This window comes from Rhinolophus ferrumequinum, chromosome 6 (assembly GCF_004115265.2).
Source record: "Rhinolophus ferrumequinum isolate MPI-CBG mRhiFer1 chromosome 6, mRhiFer1_v1.p, whole genome shotgun sequence".
NCBI lineage: Eukaryota > Metazoa > Chordata > Mammalia > Chiroptera > Rhinolophidae > Rhinolophus > Rhinolophus ferrumequinum.
Window position 1 is genome coordinate 63,139,199 of NC_046289.1, and position 18,170 is coordinate 63,157,368.

At 39.5% G+C, this 18,170-nt stretch overlaps 1 protein-coding gene and 2 long non-coding RNA genes across 6 annotated transcripts in view; 2 read left to right on the forward strand and 1 right to left on the reverse strand.

The window, feature by feature from the left end:
* Positions 1-170: 170 nt before the first annotated feature.
* Positions 171-9,725, forward strand: LOC117024237 (uncharacterized). Of its 2 annotated transcripts, XR_004423330.1 has the most exons (5): positions 171-395; positions 502-627; positions 2,337-2,460; positions 4,805-4,891; positions 9,603-9,725. It is a non-coding gene; the product is annotated as an uncharacterized LOC117024237 (long non-coding RNA). The 2 variants fall into 2 exon arrangements; XR_004423329.1 differs by having other exon boundaries at positions 171-627.
* GANC (glucosidase alpha, neutral C) overlaps positions 7,384-18,170 on the reverse strand; it is a 61,123-nt gene continuing 50,336 nt past the window's right edge. The window contains exons 21-24 of one of the 3 annotated variants that reach the window (XM_033109704.1): positions 16,528-16,641; positions 15,213-15,325; positions 9,645-9,748; positions 7,384-9,041 (exon numbers count right to left, since the gene is read on the reverse strand). In XM_033109704.1, coding sequence (XP_032965595.1) covers positions 8,932-9,041; positions 9,645-9,748; positions 15,213-15,325; positions 16,528-16,641 — 441 coding nt within the window. In that variant the 3' untranslated portion in view covers positions 7,384-8,931. The remainder of the gene's footprint in view (positions 9,042-9,644; positions 9,749-15,212; positions 15,326-16,527; positions 16,642-18,170) is intronic. The other 2 variants (XM_033109706.1, XM_033109705.1) reach the window with 2 other exon arrangements.
* LOC117024238 (uncharacterized) lies at positions 10,239-13,920 on the forward strand. Its single transcript, XR_004423331.1, has 3 exons — positions 10,239-11,986; positions 12,287-12,353; positions 12,438-13,920. It is a non-coding gene; the product is annotated as an uncharacterized LOC117024238 (long non-coding RNA).

The following is an 18,170-nucleotide window of genomic DNA, read 5'->3' on the forward strand; positions in this document are numbered from 1 at the left end:
CCGCCCCCAAAATAAACACTGAGGCCAAATCTACTACAAAGAGTGCACCAGAATACAGATTGTTCAGGCATGTCATGTTCTGCATCTGACTCAGAGTTGGAATTGGATACTGACCAGGTTGGCCGTCAAGTCCTGGGATGTCATACCAAAAGGGTTGGTTTCGGGGCTCTTAAATGAGAGCACAAGTGGTTCTGAGGAAGGGGAGTGCCTGCCTGGCTTCCACCTTGTCTTCTACCCTCAGGAGCGGCTACCCAGGCTGTGAGGAGATGGCCGCATTCCAAGCACGGCTGAGTGGAGGCTGGTCCCAGCCTGCAGCCCTGCCTGTTCCCGTGTGACAGTATCATCAGCTCAAGGCCAGAGGCTATGGGAGAAGGTTGGAGGTGGCAGCTGAAATGGTGAGTGCTATCAGGCTCTCGATCCCTGGAATTGCCGCTCTGAGGAGCCCTGTGTCTGGAGGTGCAACTTGGAGGAACCATCAGCCTATCCTCCTGCCCCTCTAAGGAGATGCACAAGGATCTTTACTACCACTCTTGGAGAGACTGAAAGAGGAAGGCAGCCTCTGAAGACTGACTGCCCAAGTTCAAAGTCCGGGTCTGCTGCTCACGGGCTGTGCCTGTGTAACTTGAGGTGAGTTACTTCGTCTTTTCTTCCTGTGTCTCAGTTTTCTCACTTATCACATGGGTCTAATGATAGTTATTCTGTTATTGAGTTATTATCAAAATTAAACAAGGTAATTTATGTCATACATTTAAAATAGTGCCAAGTTTGTTTGAAGCACTCAGTAAATGTTGTTGTTGGAGACGACACAAATGTAACATTAATTTGGGATTAAAATAGGTTGAGTGATAGTCCCTCATTGGTCCAAATCAGTGCTGACTCCAGGAGCGTTGACTGAACTTCTTCCATGTGTACACCACCGGGACAGGTGCAATCTGCCCAGGATCATGGGGTTGCAGCATTTCCGGTCAGAGGCATGTCTACCTGCCTGCACTAACAGAGCCTATAGAAAGACTGCCTTCCACCCTCAGACTCACCAATGCCATGGAATGCGAAGTAGGGAGTTTCCTTCCCCTGCCATCATATGTTTGACTTCTAGCCTAGTGCTCTATCTATCCCACCTTGAAATTCATAGCACTGACCCACATTTTATTGTTTCTGCCTATTAAGCTTCCTTTCTACGCACAGGACTGTAAGCTCAATGAAGATGGGAACTGTGTCCCCATTTCACTCAGGGTTAAGCATATGGAAGGCTCCTAACAAATATGTGTGGTGTATCCACTGAATGAAATTTCCCTATGTGAGGAGATATTTCTTTTCTTTTTTTTTTTTTAACGTTTTTTTAAATTAGTTTCAGGCATATGAAACAATGTAATAGTTAGACATTTATCATTTATATCCCTCACACAGTGATAACCCCCCTCTCCCCACCTACTACCCCTCTGACATCGCACACAGCCATTACATTTCCACTGTCTCTATGAGGAAATATTTCTTATATTTCTTACTGCTTTGGCAATGCAGTCAAAGTTTCTTGGCTGATTTGTCCCTGGGGCAGAAGCTGTCTCTAGGCCACACACTTGCTGACCTTTCTTTTCTTAGCTGTCTAAGCCAGCTCCATCTGTTAGTAACTAAGCCGAGTGTGTGACGGAGATGAACCTCTTGTCTTAGCAGGGTGGGCATATCAAACACAGAGTACAAAGTGCTATCCATTTTGCTCTATCAATTGTTGTGGATAAAACCCCTTCTCAGATTAGTAGGTACAAACTCAAGATTTATTCAGCTGTCCAGCTGTAGAAACGCATGCTGTCAGGGAGAAATCCAATCTGAGCCTGTGAACAAAGGGTAGATAATGAGCATATAACAGCTGCACATTTCAATTCACGGTAAAGCCTCTTCAAAGTAAAGAACTAGTTTTCATAACATATTTCAGCCACAGACATGCAATATCTATAGATGGAATGGTTTCTGTTGCAACAACAAGGAACTTTAGTGGCTCTGTATCCCTGTCTTTCCCACCAATCTTTGATTCAGCACTGTCGGAAGCAATGTGTTTGCTTATAACTATAACACCCACCATTCTTTAAGTGCCTACAGCACACTAGCTACTTCACATAGTCTTAAAAACTTTTAATTTTAAAGTACTTTTAGATTTACAAAAAACAGTTGCAAAGATAGTACGGAGTTCCCCTAATGTTTATACCTTATATAACTATGGTACAATGATCAAAACCAAGAAATTAATGTTGGCATAACACTATTAGCTAAACTACAAGACATATTTTGATTTCTTCAATGTTACCACTAATGTTTTGGGTTTTTTCCCCCTTCTGTTACAGGATCCGATCCAAGATCCAAGATCCTACCTGCATTTAACTGTCATGTCTCTTTAGTGTCCTTCAATCTCTGACAGCTCCACAGTTGTCTCTCCTGACCTGGGCACTTTCGAGGAGTACTTGTCAGGTATCTTGTAGAATGTCCCCCGACTTGACTTTGTCTGATGTTTTTCACATGATTAGACTGAGGTTATGGGTTTGGGAGAAGAACATCATGGAGGCCCTTCTCATTAAATCATATCTGGGGTGGGGGGGATGATATTGATGTATTTTATGACAGGTGATGTCAACTTTGATCGCTTGGCTAAGGTAGTGTCTACCAGGTTTCTCCAAAGTAAACTCACTTGTTTTTCCCTTTCCACACGCATAGGATATTTTAAATCTGTACAACAACCCTGCTGGTTGGATTAATACACACACACACACACACACACACACACACGTGCACGTGCGCAGGGGCGTGCACACACGGTCTGACAATCAAGTTCACGAACTAGTTGCCATAATGTTGCTAACGGTTTTTGATATCAGAGGGATTATTCATTATGAATTTGTACCAACTGGACAAGCAGTTAACCAAGTTTACTATTCAGAAGTGCTGAAAAGGCTGCATGGAAAAGTTAGATGACCTGAACTTTTCGCCAACAATTCATGGCTCCTGCATCACGACAACGCACCAGCTCATATGGCACTGTCTGTGAGGGATGTTTTAGCCAGTAAACAAATAACTGTATTGGAACACCCTTCCTACTCACCTGATCTGGCCCCCAGTGACTTCTTTCTTTACCTGAAGATAAAGGAAATATTGAAAGGAAGACATTTTGATGACATTCAGGACATCAGGGGTAATATGACAACAGCTCTGATCGCCATTCCAGGAAAAGAGTTCCAAAATTGCTTTGAAGGGTGGACTAGATGCTGGCCTCAGTGCATAGCTTCCCAAGGGAAGTACTTTGAAGGTGACTGTAGTGATATTCAGCAATGAGGGATACAGCACTTTTTCAAGGATGAGTTCACAAACTTAATTGTCTGATCTCATATCAGTTATAAAATGATCAGTTATAACTGATTAATATATCTGCTGTATTTTTACAGTTAAGTTATAGAAAACTCACAGAATTTTAGAGATTATCTCTTTTCTTTCACAAATGAGGAAACCAAGGCCTAGAGAGATTAAATGACATGGTCACGATCATTCAGCTAGTTCACTGCCCAACCAAATGAGACCCCAGGTCTCTTGATTACCAGTGAAGGAAATGCATAACTAAGACTCCAGTAACACGATTCAGGCATAGATCTCTGGATCCTTCTTATAAACAGTCAAGGGCTTCCCTTCTCCTACCTCTGATTGGAGAGGAATCTAACACCATCAGCTCGGCTGGAACAACTGTCAAGATGCAGCTGTCTAATTCTGGCTGGCCTTGCTGTGGCACTGCAGTCTTTGGTAAGGCTGGTCATAGGACAGGCAGATCTGATATCAGATGCCAGTATTGCCTTTATTTCTCCTAGAATGCTAGTAATATGGTCTTGTTGTCTGGGGTTGATATGGTAATCTGTTTTCAGTGGAGCTGCTGAAGGCTTTCTATCCCCTGGTCTGAGAAGTTTAGGCTAGAGTGCCCCCTACCCCATTCTGAGGGTTTGGTAGATGGAAATCTTAAAAGCAGAGTGGAATGCTTGATATTGTCATAGGAATTCCATTACTAAGAAGGCCTTTAGGTAGCAGGGTCAATTGTGAGCTAAAAACCATTAAGCTCCAGATATTTGTGTTTTGACTTTCTGCTGCCTGTCATTACGATACCCTGATACTGAAAGGGATGTGAAAATGTGAAGGAATTCTGCACACAGACCAAACTCCAACACCGCAGTCTTCCCGACAGCTGAAGGGATCTGATTGGCGTGTTTTAGTTAACCAGGATACAAGGCTCAGCACAACTTTAAGGCAAACTCATGGTGACGAGCTGTGCTTTCTGCTCTAGGGAGCCTTTAGGTAAATGGCCCAGTCCAGGATTGGCCCTGCCATGCTGATACACGGGACCAGAACTGCAGTGTTTACTCGGTTCTGAACTGAGCTGTACCCCAGAATATAAGTAATTATTCCTATGGGCCAGTGTTAAATGAAACCAGACTCCTTGGCCAGGCAATGTCTTGGTACCTAGTCTAACTGAAACCTATATCTTGGGATCACTTCAGTCAAGAACTGACTCAGGTCCAGCGCAGCCAGGATCTGTAGCATGACTTGACCAAACTGGGTCACCATCCAGGGTGTCTGCCCTAAATAAATGTCCACCACAAACATGTATTCTATTTCTTAGTGTGAAAACCCTCCTGCAGGCTCCGTGGTCAGCTCCTACAGTCAGATAAGACCTCTGTGGTGAAGCAACATATACTGACTGCTCCCACGGTGGGGTGTGGTAGGGACAGGGGCTGCTGGCCTGGTGCTCAGAGAATGGTATTTGTGCTCCCTTAAGCAGAGGACTTGGCTTGGCCCAGCATTTCTCGGGTGAAAAACAGCTGATCTGATGAGGATTCTGAAGTGGTCTGCTGCATTGGAAATAAAGGTATTCCCTTGTACTGAAGTTCACTGTTAACTCCATTTTTTTTTCCATCCTGTTTACATGGCGTAGTTTATAAGCCTTTACAGCAATAGAAACCAAACATTCGAAAGCTATTAGGTATTATAGACATATGGCGCAGAAGCTTATTTTTAAACTTTGTTTTGGAATAATTTAAAACTTATAGGAAGGTTGAAAATAGAGTATAAAGAGTTCCTGTATACCCTTCACCTGATTCTTCAATTGTAACATAACACATTTTGCCTATTTTCTCTCTCTGTCTCTGTATCTCTCATATATACGTAAATTTTTTCCTGAGCCATTTGAGAGTATGTTAGAAATAGGCCCATCACCATTTGATACTACAAATACGTATTTACTAAAACTAGGAAAATTCTTCTATATAATTATAATATAACCCTCAAAATAAGGAAAATTACTACGCATTCAAAAGATCTCACTCAAAATTAGCCAACTGTCCCAGTAATGTCCTTTAGGGGTCCACAGTCCAACCCAGGGTCACACATTTGTTGTCATGTCTCTTTATATCCCCCTCAAGCTGGACCAGTTCCTGAGGCCTGTTTCTCCTGGCCTTCACATTTTGAAGAGCACAGGATGTCTCTCAATTTTCGTTTGTTTATTATAAGTTTTACTTAAAGGAAATCACTCAGTAAACATTTTATTAAAAACCTAGATCTATATTGATACATGTAGATTATTTTAATGGTTACATAATATCGCACTGTATGAAAGGGCTTTATTTAAGCAATCCCATTAAGATATTTAGCTTATTTATCATTTTCCACAGTATGAACCACATTGCAATTAGTAGCTCTGAGCAATTTATCTGATTTATCTGAAGGGGAATTGCTGGGTTAGAGTATGCACATTCAACATTTTGACAGATTGCAGTCCTGAAAGATTATACTTATTTATAATACACCAACGATGTGCAAGAATGTCGATTCCCCACACCTACATTAGTAGTGGACATTTTCACTCTTTTTTTTTTTTTGAGTATTTTTCTGTTCTTGTTTTTAAATTTATTGGGGTGACAATGGTTAATAATATTACATAAGTTTCAAGTCTATAATTCTACGATACATTATCTGTATATTGCACTCTGTGCTCATCACCCATCCCTGTCTGTCACCGCATATTTGCCCCCCTTTATCCTTTGCATCCTGTCCCTACCCCTCTCCCCCCATGGTAACCTTCATACTGTCGTCTACTCATATGTCTATGAATTTGTTTTGTTTGTTCGTTTGTTGCTTTTGGTTTTATATCCCACATAGGAGTGAAATTGTATGGTTCTTGTCCTTTTCTGTCTGACCTTTTTTACTTAGCATGATACTCTCAAGATCTCCATGTTGTTGCAAATGGCAGTTTTTCATCCTTTCTGTATCACATCTTCTTTATCCAATCATCGATTGAAAGACACTTAGGTTATTTCCATGCCTTGCCTGTTTTTTTTAAAATTAAATTTAAAATTAAATGGGGTGACATTGGTTAATAACATCATATAAGTTTCAAGTGTACAGTTCTATAATACATCATCTGTATATTGCATTGTGTGCTCACCACCCAGTCTAGTCTCCATTTTCATTCTTTAATCTTAGCCAATCAGGCAGAAAAAATCATTTCTTTGATTATTAATGAGGCTGAACATCTTTCATGCTTATTTTGTCTGTTTCAATTTCTTTTGTGAACTGCTCTTGCCTGTATTTCTATTGGGCAGTTTCTGTTTTTAAACTGCTTTGTCAACTCATTCCTTAGCATTTAGGTCTGAAGGAAGGACACATTATGTATTCATTTTAGACCTATGGTTGAATCTCTATTGAAATGTTGCTAGTTTCTTACATAAAATCCAGTTTCCTGAGAGAACATATCAAGAAGTAGCCACAACAAGGTAACTAAGCACCTGTAGACCAACTCATCCCCACACAGCTCTCTGGAACATAGCTTCAGAAATAGCAGGTGGGTACAGTGTGAGAAGCAATAAGTGCAGAGAACAATTCAAAACACCCAGGCTATATTTTCTCTCCACTCAATGTCTCTAGTTAAATGTTTCAGTATAATTCTGGGTCAAGACAGAGCAGTTCCTCACTTACTCACTCCACTAGTGCTTATTCATTCCATCCTCCAAAAATGTTTTAAATAGAAGAATAGATAAATGCAATAACTATTGATCTGAAGATAGGTCTTAATTATTCAGCTTTAAATGCTATTAAAACCCATCATTTTTATTAGGCAAGAGCACCTAGTTTTCAGGTTAAGTCTTATGGTGTGTTGGCAAGGGAAATTTAAAGTTGGAAATACAACTTCAGGTAATGTAGGCTTCTTTCTTAAAAATTGCAAAAGTTACACAAATAGGAGGAAAAAATCTATGTATGTATATGTGAGCTTATATATGGTGCAAAGCTCAAATCTCAACTGATATAATGAAATACACAATGTTTACTACTTCTGGAGGGAAGAGTCCTATGTCAGAAAAATAAGTCAGAAACAAACAGATTCAATTCTCGCTTTTTAATCAATCAAATCCATCAGTTAATCAATTACAGCCAATAGTTACTGAAAGCCAAGTATAATAACATGCCTTTGAGGAACATACAATCTAGTAGGGGAACAAGCCAGACAAACCTGCAATACTAAGGAACTGTCCCTGAGAATGCTAAGTAGAACATGTATTATTACCTGGGGCAGCATTTCAGAGAAGGGTAAAATCACTGCTCATCATACAGTGGAATGGGGGTGTTAGGGTACTTAGACAGTCTTAATGGAAAAGTGAGATTTGAGTTGGGCCTGGACAGATGGTAAGATCTGCAAAGGTAGACGGAAGGCGGGTAGATCCTGGGGCCCAGGGAACAGAAGGCACAGAGGTGGCAGTTGGCAAGTTGCTACCTAAGTGGAGGAAGCCTGATAAGGAAATGTGCATGTTGAGGAGTGCTGAGAACAGGAGGCTGCCCCAGCAGATGCTGTGGCAGGAAGCAGGAAGTCCCTGGGGTCTCCAGAGCAGGGAGGAATGGCAATGTTGTAATGTTCTACCCCTTGTCAAGCTGTACTAGAGCCCGAGGCAAAAGGAGAACTCAGTAATACTGATCCTTCTGGATTTAAAATTTTGATATTTGGTTAATCATGGATTTTTGCATTAATTTTGATTTTTTAAAATATTGCATTAAAATAATTTATTTTGGTTACTGCGTTTTTCGGCACCCCCTTAAATTTTGTGCCCAAAGCAAGTGCCTCACTGGTCTCACCCTCATCCTAGCCCTGAGTTGTATTTCTGAAGTATGGAGGTGGGTATGTATTTTAGTATTAATTATGGCTTACTCATGTTATGGCTTACTCATGTTATGGCTTACTCAATGTTCTTTGGTCAGTAGACAGTATTTAATAAAAACAAGATAAAGAAATTAGAATTTTAAGATTAATTTAGAACTTTGGAACTCAAAAAACATGAGAGGGAAAAGAATCCTTTGTAGTCCTGAGTCCATCTCTGGGACTAGAATAACTAACTCCCTGTTGCTGCAGAGTACGGAGTACAAGCAGAAAAGGGTTGTTTTGCCCACATCTAAGGGGGTGAAAGATAACTGTGGGGGGGTACCAGAGGCTGCTGTCCACTGGAGACAGGCCTCAAGCAACTCAGCTGCTGTAGCCAGAGTGACTCTGCTGCATGGCCCGAGGCAAACTTCCACAAATGGGCCATACAAGGTGGGCGTGGCCCACATCTCACATAAAACAAACCAATCCAGTTGTGCTCAAAGAGCAGCCAATCACTGGGCTACAGCGCTTACCACAGGGCCATGGCCCAAGAAGCAATGGAACACTATAAATGTCTCAGGATGGTGTTTGACACAAAGAATGTTACTAATACATCTAAAAATGTAAAATTTGAAATCTATTGTTTATTAGTAAATTGATGACTAATGAAAAATTATTTTGAGCCAGAGAATTAGTATGCAGCACGACTCTCAGAAAAGACCAAAGGAAAGGTTGAATGGCGCAGGCTGCCCCTTGCGTTCGTCGCTGGATGCAAGTCTCTGTCATTTAATGTGTACCTCCCAGTCAGTGCCGATGTTCAGCGAGAGCTTCTCCAGGGTCAGGGTGGCCTTTCTGGCACAATATGCAAAAGCCACAGACCGATCATTACCATCTAAATAGAAAGACAATAAAAGGGAACGTTTGATGAATGTCTAGACGAGAAAAATCTTTTTGTCTGAAATGTTTCTGGCTCTGTCATAAAACCTTATACCCTACTTAGGAGAATTTTACCTAGCACTTTTGTCCATGAACTTCCAGGAATTTTTTTTTTTTTTTAGGAATTTTTAAAATATAAAACACTCCATTATTTTAAATGCAAGATTGGTTGAAAAGAAATTGTAAGGAACAAAGTGATTTGTCCAAGAAACTCAGTAGGTAAGAAAGGATATCTCTCTTCCTATGTCATTTGAGAAACTCCATAAACATGAGTAGGGCTTCAGATAGCTACAGTTTACAAAATATTCAGAGCAGCCACGCTATCATTTCAAGCCCCAAATAATTTCCCTTAGAAAAGCACTAAGAGGTTACAGTGAACAGAAAGACCAGTTGAGGAATAAAAGCGGGCTGGCCTTGCTCCCTCCAGATAGTATGTCTGACTGCTACCAGAAAGTACAGAGTCCACCTGGTGAACCACATTGTGGCAGTTTTAGGACTAACCATCTCTTCTCGACAGGTATTTCTATGTGCACAAAAAATAAGTGGCCTGCTTCCTCACCGGACGAATGCGTGGTCACAGACGACGGCTGCTTCCTGAGGCCTAGAACAGATATCTGCTCCACCACACATTCGCTGGGATAATGACCACTCTCGTCAGCACAACTGAAAGCAATAAAAATGGCATTAGGAAAAGAGAAACAGGGCTTTGGACTGGTTACCAGGTCAACGTCCCCAGCCTTGTCAGCACCCCCAACCCCCACTTCTTTTCCTATAGAAGCCTAAACCATATCGTTGGCATATTTACTAGGATGAATAGATGGAAACAGATGACTCTATGTGCCAAGAGCTAGCTAACCGGGAACAAAACCAATCTCTCTTTCTCGCTCTCGTTTTTTTTATGTAGGGATAAAATAAACCAATTTTATTTTTCTAATAGGAATGAGACTGTGAGGCCTATTGAGGAATCTTTCATGCTACCAAATCATTAAAAAACAAACAAACAACTGTTTAAAACCTATTTACACCCAGCAAATCTCACTGGATAATCTAGATGGGAAGTTTCTAACAAGGAATTAAAAGCTGATCGTACCTCCCTACCTTCCAGGTTTTTTGTTGTTGTTGTTGTTGTTTGTTTTTTTTTTTTGTTTTTTTTTTTTTTTTTACTATTAACTGTCTTTGTAACAGAGTAGGAAGTGTCAACATTTTAAGTTGGGAAGGTTAGAAAAGTTATTTTCAATTACTTCATAGTATATTTTGTGTATCTGTGCTTTGTACCTTAACTAGGCTACTTGGGGGCTTATTTTTTTATTTAAAAAGGTTTTGGTCTTATTAATGAAGTCATTAGTTCATTACTTTCTACTTTTCGCTTTAATTTTTACCTTGGATTTAACTTCTTTAAACAGAGTATATCTACTCCAAAATAAGGGCGAATGTGCTGAGAGCATTAAAATCGTTTGTTTTTGGAGTAAATGCAACGTTGTAAAATTCTTGCATCGGTATCAAATGCTCTTTGATGAGTTAAAATCAGGGAACATATGAACATTATGGCAGTAACTCACATTTTATCTGATTTAATCCTTAGGACAATCGGGCTATCTATATTTTAATCTATTTTTATAGATGAAATCTAGACCTAAAGTTAAAAATTTTCTCAAGGTCACTTGTGTTAGAGGCAGAAATCTAAACTGCCAGTAACAGACTATTGCACATGAAGGCAAGTGGGTTTCAAAACATATGGAAAGGCCTTTTAATGCCAAAAGGTTGGGAACTTCTATGAGTTCTTCACCCACAGGGCAGTCAAAACACAATTTACAAGAAGGTGATCGATTATTTAGCTTCACGCATTATTTGTACTCAATGGAATCAGTGCCAAGTGACTAGTCAAAGTAAACAAGCCATATGTTGTCCCCCTAAAGCTGTAAGGACAGCACAGGGCACACTGGGAACGTGGGCTGCGCTTGTCTGCATAGGAGCACTTGCTACTACATACACTGAATTAACCAGAGTACTTGAGAAACTTCACCCCTGCATTCTTTTTCTGGATTTCTAGAGAATGGGATAATGGCTATTATCCACATGAAAGTAAAATTCTCCCCTTCTTTCAAGCCCCCACTCCAGATTAAGTATACACAGAAAACACTGCAGTTTCCAAAATATGTTGATTGTTTTAAGGGAGGTGCTCCTTAGTACCAAGTGTATGAGCTGCTGAGGTACTGCACTGTCTCGTACTCCTACAGTCACTGAGTGGAGACATGATAAAACACTGCAGATATTTAAGGCACAAAATCAGACCTAAATAAAGTAGAGATGGAATCAGAATTCCCAGGCCCCCCTTTTTTTTTTATTTGCAGTAATATCAAACCATCCATTTACAAAGTTTCTTGTCTCCTATCTGCTGGAATTAACTAGGTATGTCTTTGGGACCATGTAGTTGCATCCACTTTGGTGGTTACAAGAAAGCAAGCAACCAACCAACCACTAGAACACAAGGCTAGCATACTGCTTCCGCTGGAATCCAGCAGGGTTACCTGAGCATGCCACACCTGAACACTGAGTGGAGGAAAGGAGTAGAGCTGCTCTTCATTTGTTTGCAAAGCAAATTCATTTGAAAGAATGAACAAATTGTCATCAGTACGTCAAATGTTTTTGTCACTTAGACCTTCAACCCAAGACACAAAGTTTTTCTTTTTCTAACACTCTACCCTGAAATAAGTTTGCCAATAAAACCCAAAGATTTAATACAAATAGTACAATTCATATTTGCTTTCCTCTTTCCTTTTTTTTAGACAAACAACAAATAAAATGCAGGCAAAGGAGCTGAAACAACGGGAAGCTGACTTACAAACTACACTAACTTTAAAGAATCTAAAAGCGTTTGGGTACTACTGCTTTTCAAGTAAGGTAACAGTCATACTGCTAGAAAGTTCCTGGGTGGAAAAACAAAATTAAGGATAACCTTTCCAAAAAAAGATTAAGGCAAGTTGCTTATGCTTTATTTAGCTGTGGTCATGGAGACTATCCCAATTTTCCATAAAATCCTCTTGACACTGCTGCAATACTGCGGCATAAATGATTCATAGACATAAGGACCAGAGCTTTTGTTAATAAATCATGATTTTGGGTAACGTTTGGATGGGAACATTTGATATGGATGATCAGATGAAAGATACCAAAATATCTCTCTTTTTTTTTTTTAACAAGACATTTGGAGAGAAATCGCCTAAGGACACTGAAGTCACAAGTATGACTTGGACACTGCAATCAAATAGTAAGAAATCAGATACTTAATGAATGGTTGAATGGTTGAATAAATGGGACTAATAGGAACTTGAATTCTTTTTTTATGTTTTAGAGAGGGAAGGAAAGAAAGATGGAGACAAGAAGGAAGAGAGGTTCATGGTGTGATTGAAAAAAATACTCCAGGGGGACTCTGGACCAAGATGGTGACATAAGAGGCTCCTGAATTTCGCTCCTCCCATGCATGGATGCACCAAATGGAAAGCTACACATGGAGAAAGTTCCCTCTGAGAGAAATCCAGAAACTAGCCGACTGACTCCTAAACATCTAGTAAGTGAAAAAATACTGACATCAAAACAAGTAGGAAAGGGTGAGATACATTCTCTCTGTAAGTCCCACCCCCAGCACAGTGCCATACAACTGGGAGGAAACCGCCAACTCCCAGCTTCTCCCTAAAGATTGAAGGGTTTGTACTCCAAGTTTTAAGACTCCCACCTGAGGTATAGGCTCTGATAGCCAACAGGGTTTGTGTTCCCGAGTCCCACAGGATTATAGCAAACAAAGAAGCAGTTGGGGCTCAGCACAGAGGGAGCAAGCAAAAACACCCATTTTTCAGTTTCTCCCTGGAAGGGGTTTGACTGCAAACTTTCACAGCTACTGCCTGAGGGTCTAGCTTCTAATCAGCTTGCATCTAGATGCTGACTGAAGTATCCCCCTTTGGGACACTGATGGGTCTTGGCACCTCCTCAACTACTGGTAGTCACTAAGAACAAAGATGGCAGCCTGGATAATCACAAAGGCTTGAGAAGCAACCAGGAGCTCAGGCTGAGCTGATTGATGAAGTTCATCTCTCATACACAAGACCTATCTGTCAAGACTGGAAGAGGTGGCTGTTTTATTTAATGTGCAGAAACCAGCACAGAGAGTCAAGGAAAATGAAGAGACAAGGAGTATGTTCCAAATAAAAGAACCTGATTAATCTTCAGAAACTGACCTTAATGAAATGGAATTAAGTTATTTACATGAGAGAGAGTTAAAAATAATGGTCATAAAAACACCAAGATCAGGGAGCAACGCATGAACCTGTAGTGAAGACTTTATGCCAAACACTGTAACAAGAGACAACAAAGGTCATTATATGATAAAGGGGTCAATTTATTAAGAGGAGATACATTTGTAAATATTTATGCACCCAACATTGGAGCACCTAAATACATAAAGCACATATTAACAGATCTGAAGGCAGAAATAGACAGCATTACAATAATAGCAGGGGTCTTCAACACCCTGCTTTCAACAATGGATAGATCATCTAGACAGAAAATCAATAAGGAAGCATTGGACTTAAACTACATGTTAGACCAGATGGACCTAACAGATAGATACAAAACATTCCATTCAACAGCAGCAGAATATATACTCTTATCAAGTACACATGGAATATTCCCCAGAACTGGTCATATGTTAGACCACAAAACAAGTCTTAATAAATCTAAGAAGACTGAAATTAAGTATCTTTTTTGACCATAATTGTATGATAGTAGTTATCAATTGCAAGAAGAAAACTGGAAAATTCACAAACATGTGGAGATTAAATAACATGCTCCTGAACAACCAATGGGTCAAAGAAATCAAAAGGGAAATGCAAATCAAAATCATAATGACATATCACCTCACACCTGTGAGGATGTCTATTATCAAAAAGACAAGAGATAACAAATGATGGTGGGAATGTGGAGAAAATGGAACCCTTGTACACTATTACTAGGCATGTAAACCACTATGAAAAGCAGTATGAAAAGCAAAAAATTAAAAACAGAACTACCACATGATCCAGCAATCCTACTTCTGGGTATATATCTGAAGGAAATGAAATAACTACCTGCACCCCCATGTTCATTAAAGTATTATTCACAATAGCCAAAGTATGGAAATTAAGTGTCTGTCAATGGATGAATGGATAAAGAAGATGTGGTTTATATATACAATGGAATATTATTCAGCTGTAAAAAAATATGGATATCCTGCCATTTGTGACAACATGGATAAACCTGGAAGGCATTATGCTAAGTGAAATAAGCCCGACAGAGAAAGACAAATACTGCATGGTATCATTATATGTGGAATGTTTTGTTTTTTTTCTAAACGCCAAACTCATATAGAGTAGAATAGTGGATGTCAGAAGGGTGGGAGTAGGGGTGAAATAGGGAGAGGCTGGTAAAAAGGTACAAACTTTTAGTTATAAGATGAATCAGGTCTAAGGATCTAATGTATAACATGATGACTATAGCGGATAATACTGTATTACATAATTGCAATTTGCCAAGAAAGTAGAACTTAAATGACCAAAAAAGGAAAGAAAAGGTACAAATTGGTAGTTACAAAATAGTCATGGAGATGTAAAGTACAGCATAGGGAATATAGTCAACAATATATTATAATTTTATTTGTCAATTTTACCTTAATGAACCTAAAAAAAAGAAAAGGAAAACACTACAAATGACCTTTATCATTAACTTCTTTAAATATCGTGTTTCCCCAAAACTAAGACGTAGCTGGACAATCAGCTCTAATGTGTCTTTTGGAGCAAAAATTAATATAAGACCCAGTGTTATATTATATTATATTATTACATTATATTGTTATATTATATTATATTGTATTATATTATATTATATTACATTATAAAGACCGGGTCTTATAGTAAAATAAGACCGGGTCTTATATTAATTTTTGCTCCAAAAGATGCATTAGAGTGGATTGTCCAGCTCGGTCTTATTTTCAGGGAAACACGGTAGTACCTTAAAATATTAGCTGTGCATTTGAGGATAGCAAAAGGATAGCATAATTTACATAAGATAATGCACAGATTTTTTTAGCTGTCATTACCTGTTGGTCAAAACACCTGAAGAGAATGAAAACTTCCTGTGCAAGAATTGCTTCTCGTGGAGGTATTTGAATGAATGGCCATCATCGAGATATAATTCACCCACAGCAGAACCCTGGAGAGTGAATCACAAATAGAGAATGTGCTTATATAATAGCTTTCTGGGAAAAGAATGTCACCCCCTAAAGGGAAATAATAGATTTTAAAATTTGTGAAAAATTATATTGAACAAAAGCTTAATAAAGACAGACATTCAATACCCATTAGTGAAATAATAATAGGAAACGGAAATCACATAAGAGGAGCACAAAGAGCGAGGCTTTGTTGAAAGAAATTTAAACTGTGAAGTATGGTCAGTGGCACAGGTGGCTTCTCCGAAAATACTGTCCTAGAATGTGACAACAGGTCATGTCATAAAAGTTCACAGAATGAAACTGAAGTTAAAAAAAATTAGTATATAATGGATGAGATTAACTGTCTTTAGAAGACCCTCAATTTAGAGAATGGTATCTAGTTCCTACTTTTTTTTTTATTAAGAGGACTCCTTTTGCATGTCAGATAATGTCACAGCATTCCATGTGGCAGGTTACTGTAATTGACAATGCTTGATGTGCCATGTATCTCGAGTCTCTTGTATTTATTCTGTGGCCTCTCATGGGCTGGAGGCCCAGTTGGGCCCAAGAAAACATGGCTAAGTGAAACAGATGAAAAAGAAGGATGTAAGAAAAAGAAAGCTTAATTATTTTATATCTGCGTAAGAGTAAGAATTTGTGTTTGGTACTATAATTGGGCAAACTGATAGGAGAGGAATCTGCTATAGGCCTCATTTGGCTCAAAAGGATAGATCAGTTCTGGATCCTTTCAGGCTTAACCCAAGGAGAGTATTATTTAGCCATCTGATGCGACCAGATGTCACTGTGTGGGGACAGTGTCCCGGAAATGTTGCATAGATACAGACACCCTTTTACAGAAGACTGAGTTCAGGGCTAACCTATGTGGCAGGCTGCCTACACCCCCAGTGACCTTTCAGTCCAGTGGTAATCAATGCCAAGCTGCAGGGCGCCAACGGTCACAGTGTCCCAGAAGAAATTTCTATCATTTCTAGTTCTCAGAATTCCCTTAAGAACAAAGTCAGACAAGCTGGACAATGATGCAGAAATGATTCAAAACTTTGATTTCTAGATAAACATCAGAAGCACCTATCCCATTAGATGGGATTCACCACTTTTACATAGTGTCACACACTCAAAAGGCTCCCACTGCGAAGAGACAGAGTAGTAACAAATGAGATGTATACAGGTAACATTTTCCACATACCTTAGTGCTCAGAGCCACCCGGAGCCCATATGGGAAATCAGTCATCCAGCCCGTGGATTTTCCTATTCTCGTCTTTATGGGCACTACACTTCCACCTCGTTGAAACACTGGTATCTATATAACAGAGCAACTCTCAGGGCAGGAGTATTCGTATAAGGCAATTTCAAAGTAGAATTTTAAAATATTTCATTGTATAACAATTCATTCTTTACAAGTATAGACTCAAAGGCAAAATAAATTTATGAACACAGAGATGGCAAACATGGAAAGGAAAAGAGCTCAAAATGGTCCATTTTTGAAATTATTAGAGAAACTTCTCACCCTTCATCAATTGATTACATATGCTGCTTATCCTGTAAGTAACCTTTCCAATTCTGTGGTTTTTTTCAATCAATAAAATAAACATGTTTATTTCTAGGGCCCTGCTAAGGAGTGAATTTTTCTCTCTGTGCAAGCAGGCCTGGATGTATATATGTATGAGTGTATAGAAAAGATGGTAGTTTCTTGGTTTGGGGGAGATGACTTTTGTCCTGGACTCACTGAACCCTATACCCTTCTTGTTCCCTGCTTCCCTGGATCACCAGGATGAATGACTCAATTTTGAGGGTAAATTCGTGGAACTTCTGTTTTAGATGCCACCAAAGGTACTTTAAGTGACTCCAACAATGGGGTTGTAGGCATGACCTGTATCTATGAGTCCTCTGGAATGGCAGTGCCAGCAGACAAAGTAGTAGGTTTCCTGTCTTCCTGTACAATCCTCTATAAGGAAGCTCCCTGGATCACATGAGGGCTTATACTTTGCTCTGAGTAAAGTACAAACAAGCGTAGAAGAGTATAAATGAAGTAGGGAGTGAGAGTGGAGTAGTTAAGATGTCCACTCCCTGCTTGATTCACAGTTGGCAGCAAGAAGTAAAGCATATCTATCTCCCCACCCTCATCAGACAATCTCTCTCTCTTTTTTTTCCCCTCAAAGAATGAGGTAGTAAGTTAGTATGGAATGGGCTGAAGTGGGAGCCTGGCTGACCTGGGGTCTTGTTTCAATTCTGCCACAATCTAGCCACAACTCTGGACAAGTAATTTAACTTCTCTGAGCCTCAGTTTCTTCACCGGTAAGCATGTGGGATTAGAGTAGATGACTACTAAGATCTCTTGTATATCTGAAAGTTGACATCTGAAATAATTTTCTTTCTAATGGAGTTCATATTGCTGCTGACGATTAAAAAAATAACATGAATATCTATTTATTCATCTTCACACTACCGAGAGCTTATAGTAGTGGTTGTGATTCAGCTGCAGGAGCCTACTTCCCATCAGAAATTCAGCCTGGATGAGCCACTTTGATTCTGTTATCATAACTGGTAGCATTTCCTGGCTTAGAGGTCCAGGGTCACAATTAAAGTCTCATGGTTTTGGACGTGTTCCTACAGAAGGACATTCTGTATGGCATGTGTGGTGAGCACCATGTTGGTTCTCTGTCATTAGTGTTATTATTTTCCTTAGACATACAATATAAATAATTGGGGAGGAGTTATTTGTCCTTGATGTTTCATACTATGAAATCAGAGTATATGTTATTTTTATCCTCTCTTTTTTTTCACAATTAAACAGCTTTATCTATGTAATCTACATGCCATACAATTCAT